The following is a 22594-nucleotide window of genomic DNA, read 5'->3' on the forward strand; positions in this document are numbered from 1 at the left end:
GCTCACGAACCCCTCCCCTTTATATGCTAGAATGTTGACAGGCTTGATCTTGTGCAGATGTTGTGCAAACGACCATGGCTGTAGCAAGCTCATGTGTGCAGTGGCTCTGTCTTGTCCAGAAGACACGGTTTTGCTCTGGTCTTTTCAACCTCTGGCTCTTAGAATCTTGCTACCTCTTCTTCCCCAGTGGTCCCTGAGCATACAAGTGTGTTCTTATTTGCATATCCAAAAAGCAGTGTTCTACACTGTTCTGATTTTTGTGACTGTTCTGATTTTTGTGACTGCTCTCGGTTTTTAATCATTCCATTTTTTACTGAAAGGCATTTAAAGAAGAGCAGATTCCGAAAGGTGAGACAGTCTGTTCAGCTGCTATGATCCTACCTAGAGGAGCTAAAATATTTGATCTTGCCCATCAGACAGATTTGTGAGCATACGACTAGAATTTCTCATCCGGGCTTCTGTCTTTCCCTCCTTTAGTGTGCAAGACCAGGAATTGTTACAGATCACCCCTCGGGGAGCTGGAGATGAAGCCAGTCTGGAGTCTGTAAGAAAGGGTAATGTCAAGCCTTCCCAACTTAATGACACTAAAGAGAATAAGTAGATGCAGTTCTGTAATTAAATTAATCTGAAGATCAGGTTCCAAATTTATTTATAATTCACAGCATCTTTTTAAAGAATTAAAATATCTTTTTTTTTTTTTTTGAACTGCCATTGTGTGACAGCGAGTGGCACTATACTGGTGCGAGCATAGTATGTCGTGTGGAGCTGCATGCTGCCTTAGACAATTCTGCTGTATAATCCAGAGTAGTCTAACCATCCTTTTGTTTAAGCCACCCAAGTGCAGGGATTGCAGTCACATACCACCAGCCCTTGCTGTCCTTTCCTCTTAGTTGATATAGTTCATTTTTGCCACCTGGTTTTTGTTTCTTTTTGTTTTGACTGATTTAGAAACAAACATACTACAGCTGGCCTTGAACTATCTATCACCGTTTTTTCTGCCTTAGCCTTCTCAGTGATGGAATACCACACCCAGCTGTCAGCTAGTTTTTAAATGTAGAGCGCATTAGTCTGCAAACAGAACAGAAAGCTTGAGGGCTGTTGATCAAATAATCGCCTTTTTTAAAAATATTTATTCATTTATTATGCATACAATATCTGCCTACATGTGTGCCTGCAGGCCAGAGAGGGCACCATATCTCATTACAGATGGTTGTGAGCCATCATGTGGTTGCTGGGAATTGAACTCAAGACCTTTGGAAGAGCAGGCAATGCTCTTAACCACTGAGCCATCTCTCCAGCCCCCCACCTTTTTTTTTCTTCAGTCTTAGAGAGTAGGGGAAGAGGAGATGTGATCTAATTTCCATGTTTAGGAAAATATCAGACTGCATAATGGGGTGGCATGAAAGAGTGTGAGCTACAGATTCAGTATACTCGTATTTATGATGTTAGCTTTGCTAAAGCCAGTGAAAGCTGGGTGATGGCAGGGCGCACACCTTTAATCCCAGCACTCGGATGCAGAGGCAGGTGGATCTCTGTGAGTTCTAGGCCAGTCTGGTTTACATAATGAGTTCCAGGACAGCCAGGACTACTCAGAGAAACCTGTCTTGAAAAACCAATAATAATAACAACAGATATTTTTAAAAGCTAGTGGATTGGGAATGGAGAGATGGCTCAGCAGTCAAGAGAATTTGTTGTTCTTCCAGAAGACCTGGGTTTGGTTCCCAACATCCACATGGTAGTTTACAACCATTCATAACTCCAATTTCAGGGGATCTGAAATCCTCTTCTGTCTTCTCTGAGCACCAGGCAGACCTGTGGTGCACGTACATGCATGCAAGGAAAACATTTATACACTTACAATTTTTAAAATCTAAAATTTAAATAAGTATGGTTAATGGATTGATTTCTACTCCCAAATTGTATTGTGTGTATTTTCTCATAATTCCATTTTTAAGTACCTTGTTATTTTATGTATTTCAGCTGCTTGTGAATTTTGTGAGGATGTAACAAATACTGAACAGCATCAGTGCAGTAATAGAGATTTGGACTCCATTGAGAATCATGCAACTGAAAGGCATCCAGAAAAATGTCAGAGTATTTCTGTTTCAAACTTACATGTGGAGCCATGTGGCACAGATATTCATGCCAGCTCATTACAGCATGAGAACAGCAGTTTATTCCTCACTGAAGACAGAGTGAATGTAGAAAAGGCTGAATTCTATAATAAGAGCAAACAGTCTGGCTTCACAAGGAGCCAAAGGAACAGATGGGCTGAAAGTAAAGAAACATGTAATAATAGGCAGATTCCCAGCGCTGAGAAAAAGGTAGAGCTCAATGCTGATTCCCTCTGTGAGAGGAAAAATTGGAATAATCAGAAAAGTCTGTGCCCTGAGGATTCTAGCGCTACCCAAGATGTTCCTTGGATAGCTCTGAATAGCAGCATTCAGAAGGTGAACGAGTGGTTTTCCAAAACTGGTGAAATGCTAACTTCTGACGGCACATCTGACAGGAGGCACGGGTTAGACGCTGAAGTGACTGTTGTGTTAGAAGCTTCACATGACGAAGATGGACACTCCAGTTCTTTAAAGGAAATGGACTTAGTGGCCTCTGATCCCCACAGAGCTTTCAAGGGTAAAAGTGAAAGAGACTCCTCCAGACCAGTAGAGAATAATATCAAAGACAAAATATTCAGGAAAACCTATCAGAGAAAGGGAAGCCACCCTCACTTGAACCATGTACCTGAAATTATAGGCACATTTACTACAGAATCACAGATAGCACCAGAGCATCCCTTCACAAATAAATTAAAACGTAAAAGGAGGACTACAGGCCTTAATCCTGAGGATTTTATCAAGAAAGTAGATTTAACAGTGACTCAGAAGACTCCTGAAAATATAATTCAGGTAACTGACCAAACGGAGCCAGATGGCCAAATGATGGGCATTACCAGTAATGGTCAAGAGAACGAAGCAAAGGGTAATAATCTTCACACGGAGAAAAATGCTGATTCAATAAAATCACTGGGGAAAGAGTCTGTTTTCACAAATAAAGCCAAACCTATAAGCCACAGTATAAGCGATTTGGAGCTAGAATTAAATGTCCACAGTTCGAAAGCACCTGAGAAGAACAGGCTGAGAAGGAAGCCTTCCACCAGATGTGTTCTCGCACTTGAGCCAGTCGGTAGGAATCCAAGTCCACCTGCTTGTGCTGAGTTTCAAATTGATAGTTTTAGTAGCAGTGAAGAAACAAAGAAAAACAATTCCACCCTTAGGCACATTAGAAAGGCTCAACTCGTGGAGGACACAGAACCTGCAGCAGATGCCAAGAAGAATAATGATCCAAATGAACAGATAAAGAAGAGAAGGGCCAGCCATGCTTTCCCAGAACAGCAGTTAACAAACATTGCTCAAGGACCTGTCAATCCTAGCCCTCTGGGAAAAGAAGTAGGGAAACGTGAGACAAGCCAAATGTCCGACGGTACCAAAGACCTGAAAGAGCTGGTGATGGGTGGAGGGCAAGGTTTGCCCACTGAGAGATCTGCCGAGAGTAGCAGTGTTTCACTAGTCCCTGACACTGATTATGACACTCAGAGCAGTGTGTCATTATTAGAAACCAACACTGCTGGATATGCAAAAACAGGATCCAGTCTGCATGTGTCTCAGTTTGTAGCAAGTGAAAACCTCAAGGAACCAGTCCATAGTTCTAAAGATCCTGGAAGTGGCGCAATGTGCTTCAAGCATCCACCGAGACACGAAACTAGCCGCACTGAGGGGACAGCAGAAACAGAGGAGAGTGAACTTGATACTCAGTATTTACAGAATTCATTTCAGGTTTCAAAGCGCCAGTCATTTGCGTTATTTTCAAAACCAGGAGATCTCCAAAAGGAGTGTGTAACAGCTCATGCTTCCTCTATATCCTTAAGGGAAGTGAGTCCAAAAGTGACTTCTGAAAGTGAACAAAACAAAGAAAAGCAGGGACACAAAGAGTCTGAAACCGGCCATGTACAGGCAGGGACTGCCACAGTGGGTTTACCTCTGCTTCATCAGGTAGGTAAGCCAGGCACTGATCCAGTCTGCGCTGGAGTGTCCAGGCTTTGTCCCTCATCTCAGTACAGAAGCAATGGAAATGATCTCAGCGCTTCAGGTAACCCTGGAATTCCACAAAACTCCCATCTTAAGCCGTCAGTCTCTCCCATCACATCCTCCTTAAAAACTGGCCATCAGAAAACCCTGTCACAGAAACATTTTGAGAAACATACATTGTCGACTGAAAAGGCAATGGGAAATGAGACTGTTGTTCAAAGTACAGAGCGCACAATTAGCCAGAATAACAGAAAAAATGCTTGTCAAGACGCCGACTCGGGCAGTATTAATGAAGTATCTTCCAGTAGTGAAAACTTCCAAGGACAACGAGGTAGAAACGGAGGGACTAAGTTAAACACTGTGCTCCCGTTAGGTCTTATGCATCCTGGAGTCTGTAAACTAAGTTTTCCTGTGGGTGATTATAAATATCTTGAAATAAAAAAGCAGGAAGGTGAGGCTGTTGGTGCAGACTTCTCTCCGTGTCTGTTCTCAGATAAGCTCGAACAACCCATGGAGAGTGGTAATATTTTTCAAGTTTGTTCAGAGACCCCTGATGACCTGTTGGATGATGTTGAACTACAGGAAAATACTAGCTTCGGTGACGGTGACATAATGGAGAAGTCCGCTGTTTTTAACGGGAGTGTCCAGAGAAGAGAGTTCAGTAGGAGCCCTAGTCCTTTAACCCATGCCTCGCTGGCTCGGAGTCTCCGCAGAGGGCCTAAGAGGTTAGAGTCCTCAGAAGAGAGCGAGAGTTCTGAGGAAGAAGAGCTCCCCTGCTTCCAACACTTACTTGGCAGAGTAAGCAATTCACCTGAACTTACCAGAACCAGTGTTGTGACGCAGCGTCTGTCAGAGAAAGCAGCGGGGATCCAGGCACCACTGAAGCGTGGCGTAGGCCACTGCGATAACGAGGTGATCTTGATAGAGGCGTCTCAGGAGCATCACCTTAGTGAGGACGCCAAGTGCTCTGGCAGCTTGTTCTCTTCCCAGCACAGTGTGGTCCAGGACTCAGCTGCCTACGCAGCCTCCCAGGATCCCTTGTCTAATCCTCCTTCCAAACTTACCTGTGGCCAGTCCGAGGACGAGGAGGATTTCCGAAGTGACAAGGAACTGATTTCAGATGGTGAGGACGTGGGAACGTGCCTAGACGATGATGACCAAGAAGAGGATATTATAATCCCAGATTCAGGTAGTTTTGTTTGCACCAGTCTATGGAAGTGAGCTAATGTTTATGCCTGGCCTGTTTGTGATCCCTGAGTTTCCAAGTACATTTACATTAACTGCTGCTTAAACTTGAGAGATGTTCTTCCTATAGTTCTTTTCCTTAAAAGTCAAGTCTTTTCCTGGGCCTGGAGAGACAGGGGTATTTAAGAATAGACACTCTTGGGGGGTGGGGACCCTGGAGAGATGGTTCAGATGTTAGAGAGTACTGTTTTTTTTCTTTCTAGAGGACCCGAGTTCAGTTCCCAGCAGCCACATGGCTGCTCACAGTTGTCTTCCATTCCAGAGGATCCAATATCCTCATATAGGCATACATGTAGGCAAAACACCAATGCACATAAAATAAACATAAATGAAGGGGGGAAAAAAAGAGTAGATCTTCTCTTGCATAAACCTAAGTTTGGTTCCCAGCATTCATGTCAGGTGACTCATAACTACCTTAACTCCAGCTCCAGGGGGAATCTAATGCTTCTGGCTTCCACGGGTACCTGCTATATTCATATATAAGTAACCCACACAGACACACAACATATGTATAATTAAAAATCATAAAAATAAAATCTTTTGGGGCTGGAGAGATGGCTCAGCGGTGCATTGCCTGATCTTCCAAAGGTCCTGAGTTCAATTCCCAGCAACCACATGGAGGCTCACAACATCTGTAATGAGATCTGGTGCCCTCTTCTGGCCTGCAGACAGAATATTGTATACATAATAAATAAATAAATAATTCAAAAATAAATAAAATTAAATCTTTTTAAAATGCCTTCATGCAGCCAGAATATCTGATAGGATAAACTTGAATGACCTAATTGCTTTTGATTTTTATTGCAGCTTCTGATTTTTATTTTTATTTTTTCCGATTTGTTTGTGTTTTTTTAAGACATGATCTCTCTATGTAGCCTTGACTGGTCTGGATCAGAGATCTGCCTGCCTTTGCCTCCCAAAATCCACGGTTAAAAGCACTCATCACCACACCCAGCCTGTTGTAGGAGTTCTGAAAGGAAATCCAGCGCCCCAAGTTTAGTCCTTTAGGTAACCTGAAAGTGGAGTGAGTGCTGTGAGAAGGAAAGGGGTAGGTAGTGCAGGGGGCAGAGGTCATGGTTGCTTTTCCATCTGAGGCTCATGTTCTTGTCAGTAGGTGAAGCGGCATCCGGATACGAGAGTGAAACGAACCTCTCTGAAGACTGCTCGCAGAGTGATATTTTAACCACTCAGGTAAAAGCATTCACAAGTTGGTGATGTCCTCTGTACATGGTGGAATGAATCCTATATTCTTAGACCTGCTAATGTCAGTTCTGGATTCATGGCCTAACAGTTGTTCGTGAAGTACCCTGGTGGAATATCTTTTATAGCTTTGATACCATCTAACTCACTGTAGAACACTGAATGCTAACTTTAAGATTTGCCCCCTATCCCAAGACAAGGTTTCTATGTGTAGCCCTGACTGTCCTTGAACTCACAAAGATCCCCCTGCCTCTGCCTTCCAAGTGCTGGGATTAAAGACATGTGCCACCATTGCCCGGCTAAATAAGCTAGATCTTAAAAACCTACTTACCCCATAACAAAGTTATATGAAAGCAATATTGTATCAAAAAGGATATATTTATTCTCAGAACCAATTTGAAGCCTACAGAACTGTCTCCACTAGAGACCATCTTACCTTTCACTGAGGTGTAGATATTTCTTGTTATTTTCGTCTTTTGTAGTCTAGTTGCTGGTTGGTAATAATACGTCATCTCTTCCTCATTAGAAAAGAGCCTACATGATATTCATTCCTGAACCTGGTATGGGACTGGTGACATTTGTATGGGATAGCGGCTTTATTAAATCTTCATCATTCGGTTGTGTGGATGCTTCTGTACCTTAGGCGGTACAGTCTCTTGGAAAGAACATTATATTTCTCACAGCCAGACCTGGCTCGTGTCACCTAGTTTTCATGTAGTAAAAGTGACACCAACATTTTCTAAGCTTTTATCCCAGCCTTAGATTCATCAGGGTCTCTCATTCATTACTAGCTCGGCAACTTCTTAAGGTTCCCTCTGTATTCCTGCACGGGGTCTAATGCAGAATATCTATTAGTTCTGGCATGAGTACCGCTCAGAGTTCTCTGTACCTGCCTGTATGGTTTTAGTTGATTTGCTTATCTTCCTTAAACTGTTATAGGCTCATTCTTTTTTCTTTTTACTATTTTTTTTTGTATGTGTGTGGGTGTGTCTGCCACCAGGGCAAATGTATGGGGGTCAGGTGACATCTTCTGGAAACTGGTTCTGGGAATCAAATCAGGTCCACACTCTGTGGTGGCAAGTGCTTTTATGTTCTGAGCCAACTCCCTTGTCCAGTCGGTACATTGTTAAAGTGGAGTTATTTGGAACCTTTTGAATCATCCTTTTGTAGCTTTTGTTTCTCTCCTAAAGCATAAATGTGCTTTTAGCTGCCAGCATGTGAATAATTTTTCTTCTTTTCCTAAAAAGTACTAAATTAAATAAAACTGAGAACTCATAGTATTCCTAAAGACATTTTTATTGTCTTCAAAAACTCAGAAAAGGAGCCATATGTGGTAACACACCCCATTGGTCCCAGCACTCCAGAGGCAGAGGCAAGTGGAATCTCCGAGTTCCAAAATCAAAAAAAAAAAATTCAGTAATGTTCTATACACTTACATTATGATTTACCTTTTATTGTATCATTAAAATTTGTCAGTGACTTTTTAATCTTATTTATTAATTGTGCGGGAATTGTGTAGAAGACAGTGTCTCACTTCGTTATATGTAAGGCTGATTTTGAACTTGAGATCTTCCTGCCTCTGCATCCTGAATGCTGGAGTAACAGGAGTTCACTATCACATCTGACATCTTTTTAGTTAACTGTGTAGCTTTCTGTTGTTTGAGTGCATAATACTATATTTGCCCCTTTGCTGCCTATTGAGGGTTCTGGGCTAAGAGGCACTATTGCTATTAGGCACATCGCTCTAGTAGACATCCTGATTGCTAGATATTTACCACATCTCTGATTTTGATGTATGACACAAAGCGTTATGCTTTTCGTTAGAGGAAATACGCCAGTCTGTGCTTCTTCTAGCTTCTGTAGAATTTGGAGTTTCCACTTTCCTGTACCTTTGCCAACACTAGGTGGTGTCCAGTATTTAAGTCTTTTAACTCTAGGGCATTGCTGTGAGCATAACAAATGGAGAGGACTTGGCTCCTAGAGACAGACATTTTCCATGCAGAGTGAATCCTAGGCCTGAAGCCTGAGGGAGTTGGGAAGAAACCGTTGAGACAACTGTCCATTTTGTGCCTTTTTTATCCCCCCAATTCTCTACTTTTGCAAGATTGCCATAGTAATCAGAATGATTGAAAGACTTAGGAGGTCTTCTATGATCAGTTCCTCTGATCCTTTCTGGCTTTAGATTGTGGGCTCTGTCAATATGTCTGTCACCTAATTCTGTCCCTTGGCTGTTTGTTTTTTAGGTTCCAGGTTTTTATCCCATCTGTCTCAGCCACATTGTATTATAGTTGACATTCAATAAACTACTGTGTTGTTTCTTGTACCTTTGATCTTATTCCCAGAAATATGTTTATTATTTGTTCAGGATTCATTTTTTTTTAAAGTGTTTTTATCAAGTAACTATTCAAGACAGGTAACTTTAATCTGGACTGGCACAGACGAGCAAAATGATTGAACTGGGGTCTTTGCCCTCTGTTTATATAGAACTGAGGAGTCACAGATGATAGATAATGCCTAACTTGACATCATTAGTGTACCTTTTTGATGCTTATTGTGTGCATATGTATGCATATTCCACAGCAGGCAGGCGAAGATGCAAGATCTGTCTCCTCCCACCATACAGGTCCCAGGAATGGAACTCAAGTCGTTAGACTTGACCAATCTTGCCAGCTCCCACCCCCCACCCTGCCACCTTTTGTTACCCAAACACTAATTCATTCATTCCCATTCATTCATTTCTGCATTAACTATTTGCTAAGAACTTACTCTCTCCTAGGCAGTGGGGTCAGGCATGGCATTGCACACTTGTACACCCATAGCCTTAGTATCGCTATCCTGAGAATCATAGGCCTATCTTAAAAACAAAATAAACAAGGGACGATTCCTCCCATCTAGGAAGTTGTGCGTTCCCCTGGGTATGCTGATGCATTGGCAGCCTGAGCCAAGTCACGAGGCATACTGTTCACCTGACAGACAGTCTTCTAAGCTGGGCTTTGAAAGAGGCAGCAGCTGAGGCAAAGATCCAGAAGCCTTGAATGTCTAAGGATCACTGACTAGTCCCTCGTCTCTAGAAAACAGGAAATGCTGAGATAATAGCAGATAAGATCAAGGTGTGAGCGGATTTTTGGGTGGCTTGTTTAAGAGTTTGAACTTTGTCCTGAGGACAGTAAAGACTAGCAGTTTTTAATGTCCAAAAAATACTAACTTATTACCTGAGCTGTATTATGCCACTTAAGGCCCTTTTGGAAAAAGGAGACTTGATAAACGTGCCTTTTAGGGAACTTCGGTGGTATCATAACTGTGTTAAAGTATGAGAATAGGACTGAAGAAGAGAGCTTTTTTTTTTTTCTCTCTTTTGGTTTTTTGAGACAGGGTTTCTCTGTAGCTTTGGTGTCAGTCCTGGAACTAGAGAAGAGAGTTCTTTTAAGAGCTATTTCAGAATTCGAATCAAGCAGACTTGGTCACCTGTCTGTGCTTCCTCGTGCAGTTGAGCAATTGCCTATAGTAGAATTACTATGTCTAAGTTATGTTTCCTTCCTATGGGAAAACCCAAAAGAAAGTCACTGCCCCAGTGCTCCAATTGCTTCTTCTTATGATTTTCTGGTGTGTTTAATGGCCATTTGGAGGTTAGATGGGGTAGTAGGTGCGGACAAGTCAGCCTTTAAAGCATTGGTCTGCTGTCTGTGATGTCAGTACTCATGGGTACCACGTGGTGGCATACACATCACTGCAGATGTTGACAGCAATACAGTCTCAGTAGCAGTGGGAACCTTGTGAAGCTGCAGGTACACTTTGGGGGGTGGTCATGAAATCCTCTTGAGAACTGTGAATTTTGTGTAGATTAGGAAGAAAGTGGCTTGTTTTTAATGAAGAACAAAGACATTTTCAAGGGTCAGAAAAAAGGGACAGAAGGTGACACAGATTCTGTCTCTCTTTTTAAGCTGAAAAACAGCATCAGCATTCTTTTTAGAAGTCGTGAAGAAACATGTATTTTAGAAATTTCCTTATGTGCCTTTGTTCTTCGCTTGTCAAATACCTTAGACTTGCTAAATTGTTTGTGACAGGGTCTCACTATGTAGCCCTGGCTAGCCTGAAACTCCTTATATAGACCAGGCTGTTGGGAGGGGCGGGGAGAGGTGGCCACATCAGACAAGAAAAAAATAGTAACTGTTGTTACAAGCTTTCTAGGATGTCATAGGGGAGATTGTTCAACACTTTGTCCATTTCAAAACAAAATATATCTGGAGCTGAGCACAGCATCATGCACCTCTACTCTCTGCTACAAGTCTTTTAAAAGTAAAATAATAAACAAATCGGGCGCTGAAGAGATGACTTGGCAGTTATGAACACTTGCTGCTCTTACAAAAGTCCCAGGTGATGACTCACAACTCCTCTCCTAGTGGATATAGTGCCTTCTTGTGACCTCTGAGAGTTCCAGGTGTACATATGCAGGCCAAATGTCTGTATACATAATTTTTTATTTGTTTGTTTGGTTTTGTTTTGAGACAGAGTTTCTCTGTGTGGACCTGGCTATCCTGGAAATCACTCTGTAGACAAGGCTGGCTTCAAACTCACAGAGATCCTCCTGTTTCTGCCTCCCGAGTACTCGGATTAAAGGCATGCGCTACCACCACCTGGCACAATATCAAATCTTTGAAGCATAGCTTATGTAAGATGTTAACAGTCTTGTAAATTTTAAGCCTAAAGTACTGTCACTGTTTTTTGTTTTGTTTTGTTTTCTGTTTTATTTCATCTTTAAAAGAAAATATTGAGCTACAATGAAGCAAGTCTATTTGGGGGAGTTGGAGGATGTGCCCTCCTACAGCATTTTGAAATAATTTCAAGGTCATTAACCACATGAGTCTAGTTGGATTAAGAGATATTCAGTCAGAATCTATAACTCCATACTAGGTGATTTCAATTCTTATGCTGAAATTAATTGGTGTGACAGTTTTTACTTTATGGTATCTCTTTTAAAGTGTGTGACTCTTTGTGTCCTTTGGTATTACAGCAGAGGGCTACCATGACGGATAACCTGATAAAGCTACAACAGGAAATGGCCCACCTGGAAGCTGTGCTAGAGCAGCAAGGGAACCAACCTTCTGACCACTCCCCGTCTCTCATAGCTGACCCTCTTTCTCCCGAAGACCCACCAAATCCAGAACAAAACATGTCAGGAACAGGTTTGTGACACCAAACAAATGCCAGTACCATAAGTAAAAAATTTCCCTTCCGTAGCCCTGTTCTTCAGAAAATAAGGATGAGATTGTGTGGTCTTTGCTCAGCACATACTTCCTGAGCGCCTCTATGAGTGATTGGGAGACTTGTTTCTAGCCCTACTCACAAGTGATGTTCCCTTCAAAGGGACCCAAGATTCATTCATATCATTCCATGGATATCTACAAGGAGGTGCTATGGAGACCCCATGGGAAAAAGAAACAGTTCTTGTCCTTAGTTGTTGTTGGTAGTAGGGAACCCCATAATTTCAGAAAGCCTTGAGAAAGAACCATCGAGATATACTCCTTATAGTGTTAGATCACAAAGCAAAGACCTATTTTATGTGTTTTCTCGTTTATAGGAAGAGAGCTCCTCTTTCAGGAGCTGGCCTTGAGTTTTCAGTTGGAGAGCAGGCTTTGCTGGAGTGTGTTTATCATCCCAGCACTTGAGGTGTGGCGAGAGGGGTCGGGCATCAGGAAGTCTTCATTTAGAGAATCTGTGTGTCCAGTAGGACACCCAGCGGAGGAGTTGGTGCTTAGGAACAGACCATGGTAGTGAACCCTCCCAGAGTTTTCGCTTCCCACCTGACCTCGTGCTGAGTTCCTCCTCCAGCACTTCCTCCACAGTCCTCTGGGCGCCCTAAGGCCTTCCTTTGACTCTTTCTAGGGACTCAAATCTGTTCAATATTCAGTATAGTGACCTTGTTTTCCACTTGTGCCTTGTAATATTTTTGTGTTCAGAAAGAAGCAGTCACTCATGCAAGGGAAACTGGGAACTCTGTTGCTATGGCACTGCTTCAAAATGTATTTCCTTAAACACTTTCTTTGTAACTGCATCTTCATTTAGTTCATCTCCAGATAATGAAGCCCAGAGTCCCGTCCCCAATACAGTTATCTTTGGGGCACTGTCACTGTTTTATTGTGAAAATAGACGAGACTTTCAGTTCTGATGCACAAGATAAGAATTGTTACTGTCTGGCTGTCAGTGTCTGCCTAACCCTACTGCCTCGTATTTGACATACATGTTAGTTTGTTTCTCCCTCCTCCCCTACTGAATATCCATAGATAGAATGTTTCTTTGTGAAAAGAATAAAAATGTTTCTTTGTGGCTTCTTTCTAAAATGCTTCACTGTCAATGCCAACTCTAGTTTTGAGCTTTTCTCTTCTTAGGCTGAAACATTAAGAAAAAACTGATTTCTTTTTCCTTTTAAAGATATTTTGTCAGGGCCTGATAGTACACACCTTTAATCACAGCACTCAGAGAGGCAGATGCAGGAGGGTCTCTGAGTTCAAGCCCAACCTGGTCTTCAGAGCAAGCTTTGGGATCTAGGACAGGACTACATAGAGAGATCCTGTCTCAAACAAACAAAAGATACTTTTAATATAGACTCATGCAGGAGGGGTAAGAAGACTACAGTGATAGTATGGTGAATTCCCAGAAGCTTCTTACACCAGTTCAGTTTGTTTCTGGTGTTTCCTTAATGTTAACTGTAATCGTTTGTTTGAATGTGCTGTATGTGTGTGTGGTGTATGTGCATGTATGTGTGCAGGTGTGCACACTTGGGTATCCTCCTTGAGGTAGTGTCTTTTTCTACATTTGTAGTTTGCATTCTTTTTGGCTAGGCTGGCAGCCAGCAAAGCCCAGCAAACCTTGTGTCTTTGCACCCCCAACTCTTACCACCAACACTGGGGTAACAGGTACACATGAGACTACACCGAGCATAGAACATAGGTCTCTATGGTCTCACAGCAAGCACTCTTAACAACCGAGCCATCTCTCCAGCCAGGCCTTGTTGACAGGTTTCTGTCTCGCCCTGTCCTGCCATTCACTCCCAAATAAACACACAGAGGCCTCCATTAATTATAAACTGATTGGCCTATTAGCTCAGGCTTTCTTATTATTAACTCTTAAAACTTACATTAACTCATAATTCTTGTCTCTGTTAGCCACTCAGCTTGGTACTTTTTATCAGCTAGGCATTCTCATCTTGCTTCCTCTCCGTCTGGGTCAGGACTGCAGACTCAGCCTTTCCTCTTCCCAGAATTCTCCTATTCTGATCGCCCTGCCTATACTTCCTGCCTGGCTACTGGCCACTCAGCATTTTATTAAAACAATACAATATAAGTGACAGGGTACAAGACCATTGTCCCACAGCAAACACTCCTCTCTTTTGAGACAGGTCTCATATATCTCATGCTGATCTCAAACCCACTGTGTAACTAAATAAGCTTGAACTGCTGAACCACTTGCCACGACTAACCAAGTGTTCAGGTTATGTATGGGTGAGCAATACCATGCTTATTTTATGCAGTGCCGGGACTCGAACACAGGGATTCATGAATACTAGGTACGCACTCTTCCAAGTTACATTCCTAGATTTTCTTTTCTCAAAGCTGAAAAACCAACATTGATACATTACTTTTAGCTAGTGACTATTTAAATTTATATACTAATTTTTTTAAGTTATACTTATTACCATTATTAAGTTATACTTATTACCACCATGTGCACACCCGGTGCCCTGGGAACTGGAGTTGAAGATGGTTGTAATCTGCCGTGTGCATGCTGGGAATTGAACATGGGGCTTCTAGAAGAGCAGCTATTACTCCTAAATTCTGAGCCATCTCTCTAGCCTCTAAGTTTATATTATTTTTAAGATTTAGTATTCGTTTTTCCTTTTTCATTTTCATTGTGTGTTTGCATATGTGTGAGCACACATGTACATTGGTATACGGAGGCCAGAGGTTGGTGTCAAAGTCTCCACTTTAGTCATTTGAAGCAGGGCCTCTCAGTCAGCCTTAGAACTGGCTGTTACGGCAAGTCTCCCTAGACAACTTCTCTGAGGGTCCTTTGTCTGTGCCTTCCTAGGCTGGAATTGCATGTGACTGTCGGGCCCAGATGACACTTATGTGAATTTTGGGGGTCCAAACTTTGGGCTTCCGATGTACATAGCAAGCGCTTTAATCCCCGAGCCTTCTCCCCAGCCTGTGATGGAGTATTCTTAAGGATGATAAAAGCTTCTTCCCTGGGCTCTTAAAATCAGTGTCCTGCTCTTCTGCATAGATCTTCCTATTTGTCTAAGGTTTATTCCACAGCCTGCCTAATATTTGTGAACAAATTTATACATATTTATTATAAATTATCTTTCTCTGTAGATTTGTTTCTTTCATGACAGGCGCGTGCGCACACACACACACACACACACACACACACACACACACACACTGTTCCCTGTCATTCAGAAAGCAAACGTTAGCATTTGTAAGATCATGACCCATTATGATAGAAGTGATTTTCAGATACATCCAAGTTTTCTAGCTGCTGTATGTTTATTCCTAGAAACACTTCTTGAATTGTTCTAGGATCCTTCCCTGTGAATTCTGAATGAGTTGGCATTAGCTGAGACAAATGGCTTGCGTTCCCTGTTTGTCTGTGTGTGTTGGGGGGAGGGGTTGTTTGGTTTTCTTAGCAGGTTTTTGCCTTACTGACCTGGAGTAACTCACTCTGTGTCTTCCTGTCTCTCCCAAAGGCTGGTGTTAAAAGTGGTCGGTCGCTTTTTGAGAAAAGATCTCTGACTGTGTAGCCTTGACTGGCCCGGACAGAGTCCCCTGTCTCTTCCTACTAAGTGCTAGGATAAAAGTGTGTACTATCAGCCGGGCGATGGTGGCTTATGCCTTTAATCCCAGGAGAGGCAGAGGCAGGCGGATCTCTGAGTTTGAGGCCTGCCTAGTCTACAAGAGCTAAGGACAGGCTCCAAAGCTACAGAGAAAGCTGTCTCAATAAAAAAGGAAGGAAGGAAGGAAGGAAGGAAGGAAGGAAGGAAGGAAGGAAGGAAGGAAGGAAGGAAGGAAAAGAAAAAAGTGTGTACTATCACACCTAGATTCCAGTTTTGTTTTGGAACAAATTTAATTTTCACTTAATTGTTTTGATGTTTAACTATTTCTTCTGCTGTCCGGGCTTGTAGGGCAGAGGTAAGCAGATCTCTGTAAGTTTACTGCCAGCCTGATCCCCAGAATGAGTTCATTTTTTTTCCTTCAAGCCATTTTCTCAAAGGGAATGGCACATGCTAGAGCCTTGCCGTGGGTCTGTTGTGATTTTTGCACTTCTGTGCCTTTCATTATTAGTTCATTATATTACTCAACTTTATCAACCAGTACTTTAAGGATGTATGTGTGCTCGCGAGTGTGCTTTTGCTTATGGGCTTATTTTTTGTTGTGTTTGTTTTCCAGTAGTTGAAAATGTTATTGCATCTGACTCTTTGCTGCCCCCCTCACCGCGCCACACACACACATATGCGCGTGCACTAAGGTTTCAGCCCAGAATCTGTGCAGTCTTTGATGGAAGTCAGAGGAGGAGATGTGCCTTATGCTTCCTAAGCACACTTTTCCTTTGCTGTTAGCAGAGGAGATTTGGGCATAATTCAGTTTGCTTCCGAGATAAGAACACATTATATATTCTTGCTTTCTTATCATACAGGGCCAAAAAAGGGGGAAAAAAAAAGGCATGCTTTGTTTTCAGCCTGTGGTGATTGAGGAACTCCATTTATCAAGTCTTAACGCTCCTTCCCGTATTCTTACTATTTTGTGATTATTTTGTGATTTCGTTCTACCTGGTGCTGGCAATTGTTGAACTGCTTATATCAGTAAAATTTTATCTAATATGTTTGTTTAAAAAACAGTTTGAGGGCTTGGAGTATAGTTCAGCTGCAGAGTGCCTGCCTGACATGCGTGAAGCATTTGGTACAATCTGGTACGTAAAATCAGGTGTGCCGGCACACAGCTGGAACCCTGCCCTTGAGCAATACAGGCAGGAAGATGAGAGGTTCGGTGTTGTCCTTGGCTGTGCAGTTCTGCCACTGCCATGTGTGCTGGCACATGCCGGTAAAATCTGGGCGAAGATGGAGGCGGAAGGATCGTGAGAGTCCTGTCACACACACAAAAGAGAAAAGAACCAGTTTGATTGTCATAGATTGCTACTTTTAAAACAAAATCAATATCCTTACCTAAATTAAGACCATCAAAACAAATAAGTAAAATAGATTTTTTTCTTGTCCATTTAAAGCAATTTTAACTTCAAAGAACATTAATGAGAATCCTGGAAGCCGGAATCCATTGTATGTTTCTGCTGACAAGTTCCAGCCACAACCTTCAGATAGTTCTATCAGTGACAATAAAGAGTCAAGAGTGGGGAGGTAAGAAATGTCAGTCTATGGCATCTGAGCGACAGCTTTGCTCACATTGAACTCCTTCTGTTAACTTTCCTTCCACTCCTGAGGCTGGGGGATGATGCAGTCAGAATCTGTTTTCCATGCAAACATAAGGACCTAGATCCCTAGAACCCACTTAAAAGTTGTTTCTGGTGCTCATACTTACAACCTGTGCTGGAATTCCTGGGGTAGGGATGGAGACAGGCAGATCCTAGGTGCAGTGAGCTCTGGATTCAGTGAGAGATGGGTATACAGCCATAGAGGTAGGCTCCTGACGGGTAGACATCCTCTGACCTCCACACTCACCCACCCAGCAAGTATACACACACACCTGTGTGCACAACCACATGCATGCCTACACTCATACCAAAAAAAATGCCAAGAACAGTAACACAAGCATGTAATCACAGCTCTGGTGACACAGAGACAGGAAACACTTTAGTGCTGTTGGACCTTTGTTTATCCTGTCTCAGGAGGAAGGTAGAGGAAAAATCAAGTTGGATACTCTGTCAATTTCTGGCTTCTGCCTTACCCTTATGCATATAATGTTTATCCCATCCTTCCTGGGATTTTTTTTTTCTTTTCTTTTTTGTTGTTGTTTTGTTTGAGAGTTTGTTTTTTGAGACAGGGTCACCTTTGTTGACTGGAACTCACTGTGTAGACTGGGCTGCCCTCAAACTTGAAGTGACCCTCCATCAGACTTCCGAGCAGTAGGTGTACACAATTACAGACGCTAAATAACCCTGGGTCACATTGCTTTGTTTATTTGGATATAGGCTTTTGAGCATGTGCAAGGCCTAAGCTACAGCATGAGAAGTGAGCACTCAGAGCCTGTTGTCATTTAAAGGTCAGAATATAACCTGAAGGGGAGAAGTCAGGTCAGCAGTGGCGTATTGGCAGGCAGATGAATCCAGGCTCTGAGCTGTCGTGTATGCTCTTTTTTGCTGATCATTCCTTATTTCTCTGACAGTGAGATGTTTCACTTATGCTTTGGCTGCCAAGGAGTTATGATTAGGCCTTTCCGAATTGGTGGTGATGGTTTACTTCTTTCATCTATCTCTCCAGGCCTTCCCCTTTTAAATCTCCATTGGCAAGCCGTAGGTGCTCTGCACACAGCCGCTCTGGGAGTCTTCAAAACAGGAACTGCCCATCTCAAGAGGAGCTCCTTCCGGTTGTTGAAACAGAGAAGTCATGTGAACCACAGAATTTAACTGGACCACCTTGCTTGCCAAGGCAAGATCTAGGTAATGCAAAAACACTTTTTTCACTCTGTATCCTGTATGCAAAGTGCGCTTTTGAAAAATAACTTGAACTGCGATCTGAGTTTACTTGCAAATTATTACAGCTGTAAGTGTAGGAGACCCCGAACAGTGTAGGGTCTCACGGATCCCAGATTGGGCGCAGACCACACCCAAATACCTGCTTCTATAGAGAGATCTTTTACTTTGCAGGAAAGAAAAGTTAAAGTGGCTGCTTTCTGGCTCAGGCTAAAAAACAGTAGCAAATGACCTTGCAGATATAATTTTAAGAGGAGAAAAGGGAGCAGTCTGTGTTAGAATGAGATAGGGTGCAGTGGTAAAGAAGAAAGGGGGCAGGGATATTTGTCACAAAGGGACAAAGGACTGCCTCTGGATGGTGAGGAGACAGATGTGGCATAGAGGCAAATAATGGTTTATAAAGGTAAAATGGAAAAGCCCGTGTTAGGGTGAGGTGTTTAATTTTAATTGTGTGTGTTAATTCATGAACCAAAGAGAGCTTCTGATTACTGGACTTAAGTACTTTGAGAGCTGGACCTTGGTAGTCAGCCTCAGAAGGGGGAAGTAGCCAAATAAGGGAATAGACCTTGGTGGCTAGCTTTAGGAATGTAATTTGTTTTCCCAAGGCAGAGGGAGTGGGGAGAAGGGCAAGGCCTGCCAGAGCCACATGCTTGACTGGGCTAGCGTCCCTTCAGTAAGTCTGTCCATAGTGGATTACTAATAGTTTTGAAAATGATAGGGTCTGGTTTGTCATCTACATGTTTTTGTTTCAGCTATTAGAATTGTAAGATCCTAGAATAAAGTTACAAGTCTGTTCTTTACTGGAAAATAAGTCACAACATGAAGTCGTCTATTTTTAATGAATATAAATGATTTTTTTGTTTCATAAATCACTCAGTAAATGGTGTATTTTTATGACTTGTAAATCAAAGCTTTAATCAGTTAAAGTTTTTGTTTGCTTGTTACGTTTTCCAAGACAAGGTTTCTTTACATTACAGCTCTAGCTGCCCTGGAACTTGCTTTGTAGACCAGGCTGGCCTCGAGCTCAGAGATCCGCCTGCTTCTGCCTCCTGAGTGCTGGGATTAAAGTTATATGTCACCACTACCTGGCAAGAAAGACTTAATTAATCTTCAAGAATACAGTATCATAAAAACCACTATCTGTATCAGATGTGGTGTTTGGCTGTGTTCTTACATTGCTTAATTCTTTTTCTTTTTTTCTTTTCTTTCTCTTTTTTTATTTACTTTATGTTATGCATATGTATATTTTGTGCACGTTTATCTGTGCACCTTGTGCCTACCTGGTACCTACTGAGACTAGAAGAGGGTGATGGGTACCCTTGAACTGCAGTTACAGAAAGTTGTGAACTTCCATGTGGGTTCTGGGAATAAACCCAGATCCTCAGTGAGAACAACCAGTGCTTTTAACCTCTGAGCCATCTCTCCAGCCCGCTTAGCTTATATTCTTGATCAGTGACATTTTTTAAAATGTTTCACAGATGTAGTACCTGTTGATTAAGTGAAAGATGTAATGTTTTATCTATGATTTTAATCTTTTTTTCTTTCCTCGTGGAAGTCTTGTATATTATCTGTTCCCAAGTTGGACAAAATAGTAAATATAAAATAAAAGTCTTTAAAATTACCTCTACTACTTACTACTCAGTTAATAATAAAGTGTTGCTGTTTCAGCTGGACATGTGGCACACACCTGTTGAGGCAGGAGGTTCTCTGAGCTCAAGGCCAACCTGGTTAATGTAGTGAGCCCCAAGCCTGCGAAGACTGTATAGTAGACCGTTCACCAAAAATTATAAAGAAATGGGTTTTTGAGGGGTTGTTTTGTGTTTGGTTGGTTGGTTTTGGTTTTTTGAGACAGCTTCTCTGTAGCTTTGGAGCCTGCCCTGGAACTCACTTTGTAGACCAGGCTGGCCTCAAACTCACAGAGATCACCTGTCTCTGCCTCCCAAGTGCTGGGATTAAAGGCGTGCGCCAACACTGCCCAGCTTCTTTAGTTATTTTACTCAGACTTTTATTTTTAGAATATAGTTACAAATGTGATGTAGTGGTACATGTCTGTAGTCTCAGTTACTTGAGTAGCCAATGCAGGGTTGCTTCACCTAGAGTTTAAGGCCAGTTTCATCAGTGGCTATGTATAAGACCCTATTTCAACTAATCAGTTAAAATAAAATAGTTTTAAACTTTCATGTAGTCTGGTAAGCCTTGAACTTGTGATCCTCCTGCTTCGGCCTTGAGTAGCTAGACTTACAGGACTATGCCACCAGGTCTGACTACAGTAAATATTTCTGGACTGGCAAGATGACTTATCAGGTCAGGGCTACTTGCCATCGAGTCCAATGACTTCTGAGTTCAATCTGTGGTGCCCACAGGATGGGAGAACCAAGCCCTGCAAGTTGTCCTCTTAATTCTATATCACATGCACACACACTTGCGGCGTATAAGTAAGTAAATAAATAAATAGCTATGTTAATAAGTATACACACAGCAAATAAATCAATAAATGTATTAATGAATATTTTTAACTATCATCTTTAATGCATTAGAACCATCTTTGCATATCAATATTTGTTTTCAAAGCATAAAATCTAATGGGTGGGCCAGTGAGATGTCTGAGCAAGCTTGACAACTCAGATTCAATCTCCTACTCAATCTCAATGACATTTAAGTCATTTCTAAAATTACACTATTCTGAACAGTTGCAGTACATATCACTAAACCTACACACACCGGTTTTTCGAGACAGGGGTTCTCTGTGTAATCTTAGCTGTCCTGGAACTCACTCTGTAGACCAGATTGACCTCGAGCTCACAGAGATTTTTCTGCCTCTGCCTCCCTAAATTCTGGGATTAAAAGTGTACACCACCACCACCACCTGGACAACTTTTAAGATTTATTTATTTTGGGCTGGAGAGATGGCTCAGCGGTTAAGAGTATTAACTGTTCTTCCAGAGGACCTGAGTTCGATTCCCAGTAACCACATGGTGGCTCACAACCATCTGTAATGAGATCTGGCGCCCTCTTCTGGCCTGCAGGCATACATGAAGACAGAATGTTGTATACATAATAAATAAATAAATAAATCTTTAAAAAAAAAGATTTTTTTATTTTATGTGTACGAGTGTTTAGCCTACATGTATGTCTGTGTACCGCTTTCATGCTTGGTTCCCACAGAGGCCAGAAGAAGGTGTTGGACGCCCTGAATCTAGAGTTAGAAACAATTTTGAGCTACCATGTGGATATTAGAAATTGAACCTCGGTCTTTTGAAAGAGTAGCCCTCTTTCCAGCCCTGTGTTGTTTCTTCTTTCTTTTTTTCTAATAATGCCATATTAACCAGGCATTGTGGTACACACCTCTAATCCCAGCACTCAGGAGGCAGAGGCAGATGTATCTCCTAGTTTGAGGCCAGCCTGGTCTACAGAGTAAGTTCCAGGACAACTAGGACTACACAGAGAAACCCTGTCTCAAAAAACAAACAAACAAATAATGCCATATTACTATTTAGAGAAGCGTGTTCTCGTAACATATCTTAATGGGTCTTTTTAATTTTCCCGGAGACTGGAACCTTGAATTCTACATTTATTGCCACATCAATTAAAATTCTCTTCCTTGCAGAAGGAACCCCATGTCTAGAATCTGGAACCAGCCTTTTCTCTAGTAGAGACCCTGAATCTGAGTCCCCTAAAGAGCCAGTTCATGTGTGCACCACATCTGCTTCAAATTCTGCACAGAAAATATCCGAGTGTCAAGTTTCCAAGTCTTTCACAAGCCCAGCTGCTGCTCATGCTCACACTGCAGTGGTGGAAACTGTGAGCGAGATAAAGCCAGAATTGACGTCTTCAAAAGGAAGAGCCAATAAAGGAATATCCATGGTGGTTTCAGGATTGACCCTCAAAGAAGTAGTGAGTGTATTCATAATCACCTCTATAGTGACTGGGCCTTGACTGCTATAGATGTACTAGCAATGCATAACCTCTAAGAAGAAATCTATCTGAGGAAATAATTATTGAGTATTAAGTACCTCGCTGAGTATGGTACAATTTTTGAATTGTATTAGAATTTTCTTTTTATTTTAAAAAAAAAAGGTAACTAGATATATCACCTCTCTCCAGAAGGTATCGTTTTTCCCTCCTCAATTCATATCTAAGTAAATTTATCAGCATGTAACTAAATGTAGACTGGTTTTGAGAATATTCCCATGTAGTGGCATTTCTCCAGGGTCTGTTTGTCTTTATCTTGGCTGGTAGATAGCTTTTTCAGTACCCTGCTCTGTCCTCTGCCCTTGGCACCCCTTGTTTATTAGGATTTGGGCACCTCCTCGGGCCCCGGTGCCAGAGATGGAAATTGTTTCATACTCATTGAAACATGAAGCTGA

At 42.0% G+C, this 22594-nt stretch overlaps 1 protein-coding gene across 9 annotated transcripts in view; it reads left to right on the top strand.

The window, feature by feature from the left end:
- Brca1 (BRCA1 DNA repair associated) overlaps positions 1–22594 on the top strand; it is a 66560-nt gene that overhangs the window by 25458 nt on the left and 18508 nt on the right. For 6 of the 9 annotated variants that reach the window (XR_015738746.1, XM_048445740.3, XM_048445739.3 and 3 more), the window contains 7 exons: positions 478–554; positions 1981–5271; positions 6439–6518; positions 11539–11710; positions 16806–16935; positions 18016–18194; positions 21835–22121. Coding sequence is in view for 8 of the 9 variants with exons in the window: in XM_048445740.3 (XP_048301697.3) it covers positions 478–554; positions 1981–5271; positions 6439–6518; positions 11539–11710; positions 16806–16935; positions 18016–18194; positions 21835–22121 (4216 nt within the window). In the remaining variant the exon portion in view is untranslated. The remainder of the gene's footprint in view (positions 1–477; positions 555–1980; positions 5272–6438; positions 6519–11538; positions 11711–16805; positions 16936–18015; positions 18195–21834; positions 22122–22594) is intronic. The other 3 variants (XM_087909952.1, XM_087909953.1, XM_048445738.3) reach the window with 3 other exon arrangements.

The sequence above is a fragment of the Myodes glareolus genome, chromosome 9 (genome assembly GCF_982192425.1).
Source record: "Myodes glareolus chromosome 9, mMyoGla1.1, whole genome shotgun sequence".
Taxonomy (NCBI): Eukaryota; Metazoa; Chordata; class Mammalia; order Rodentia; family Cricetidae; genus Myodes; species Myodes glareolus.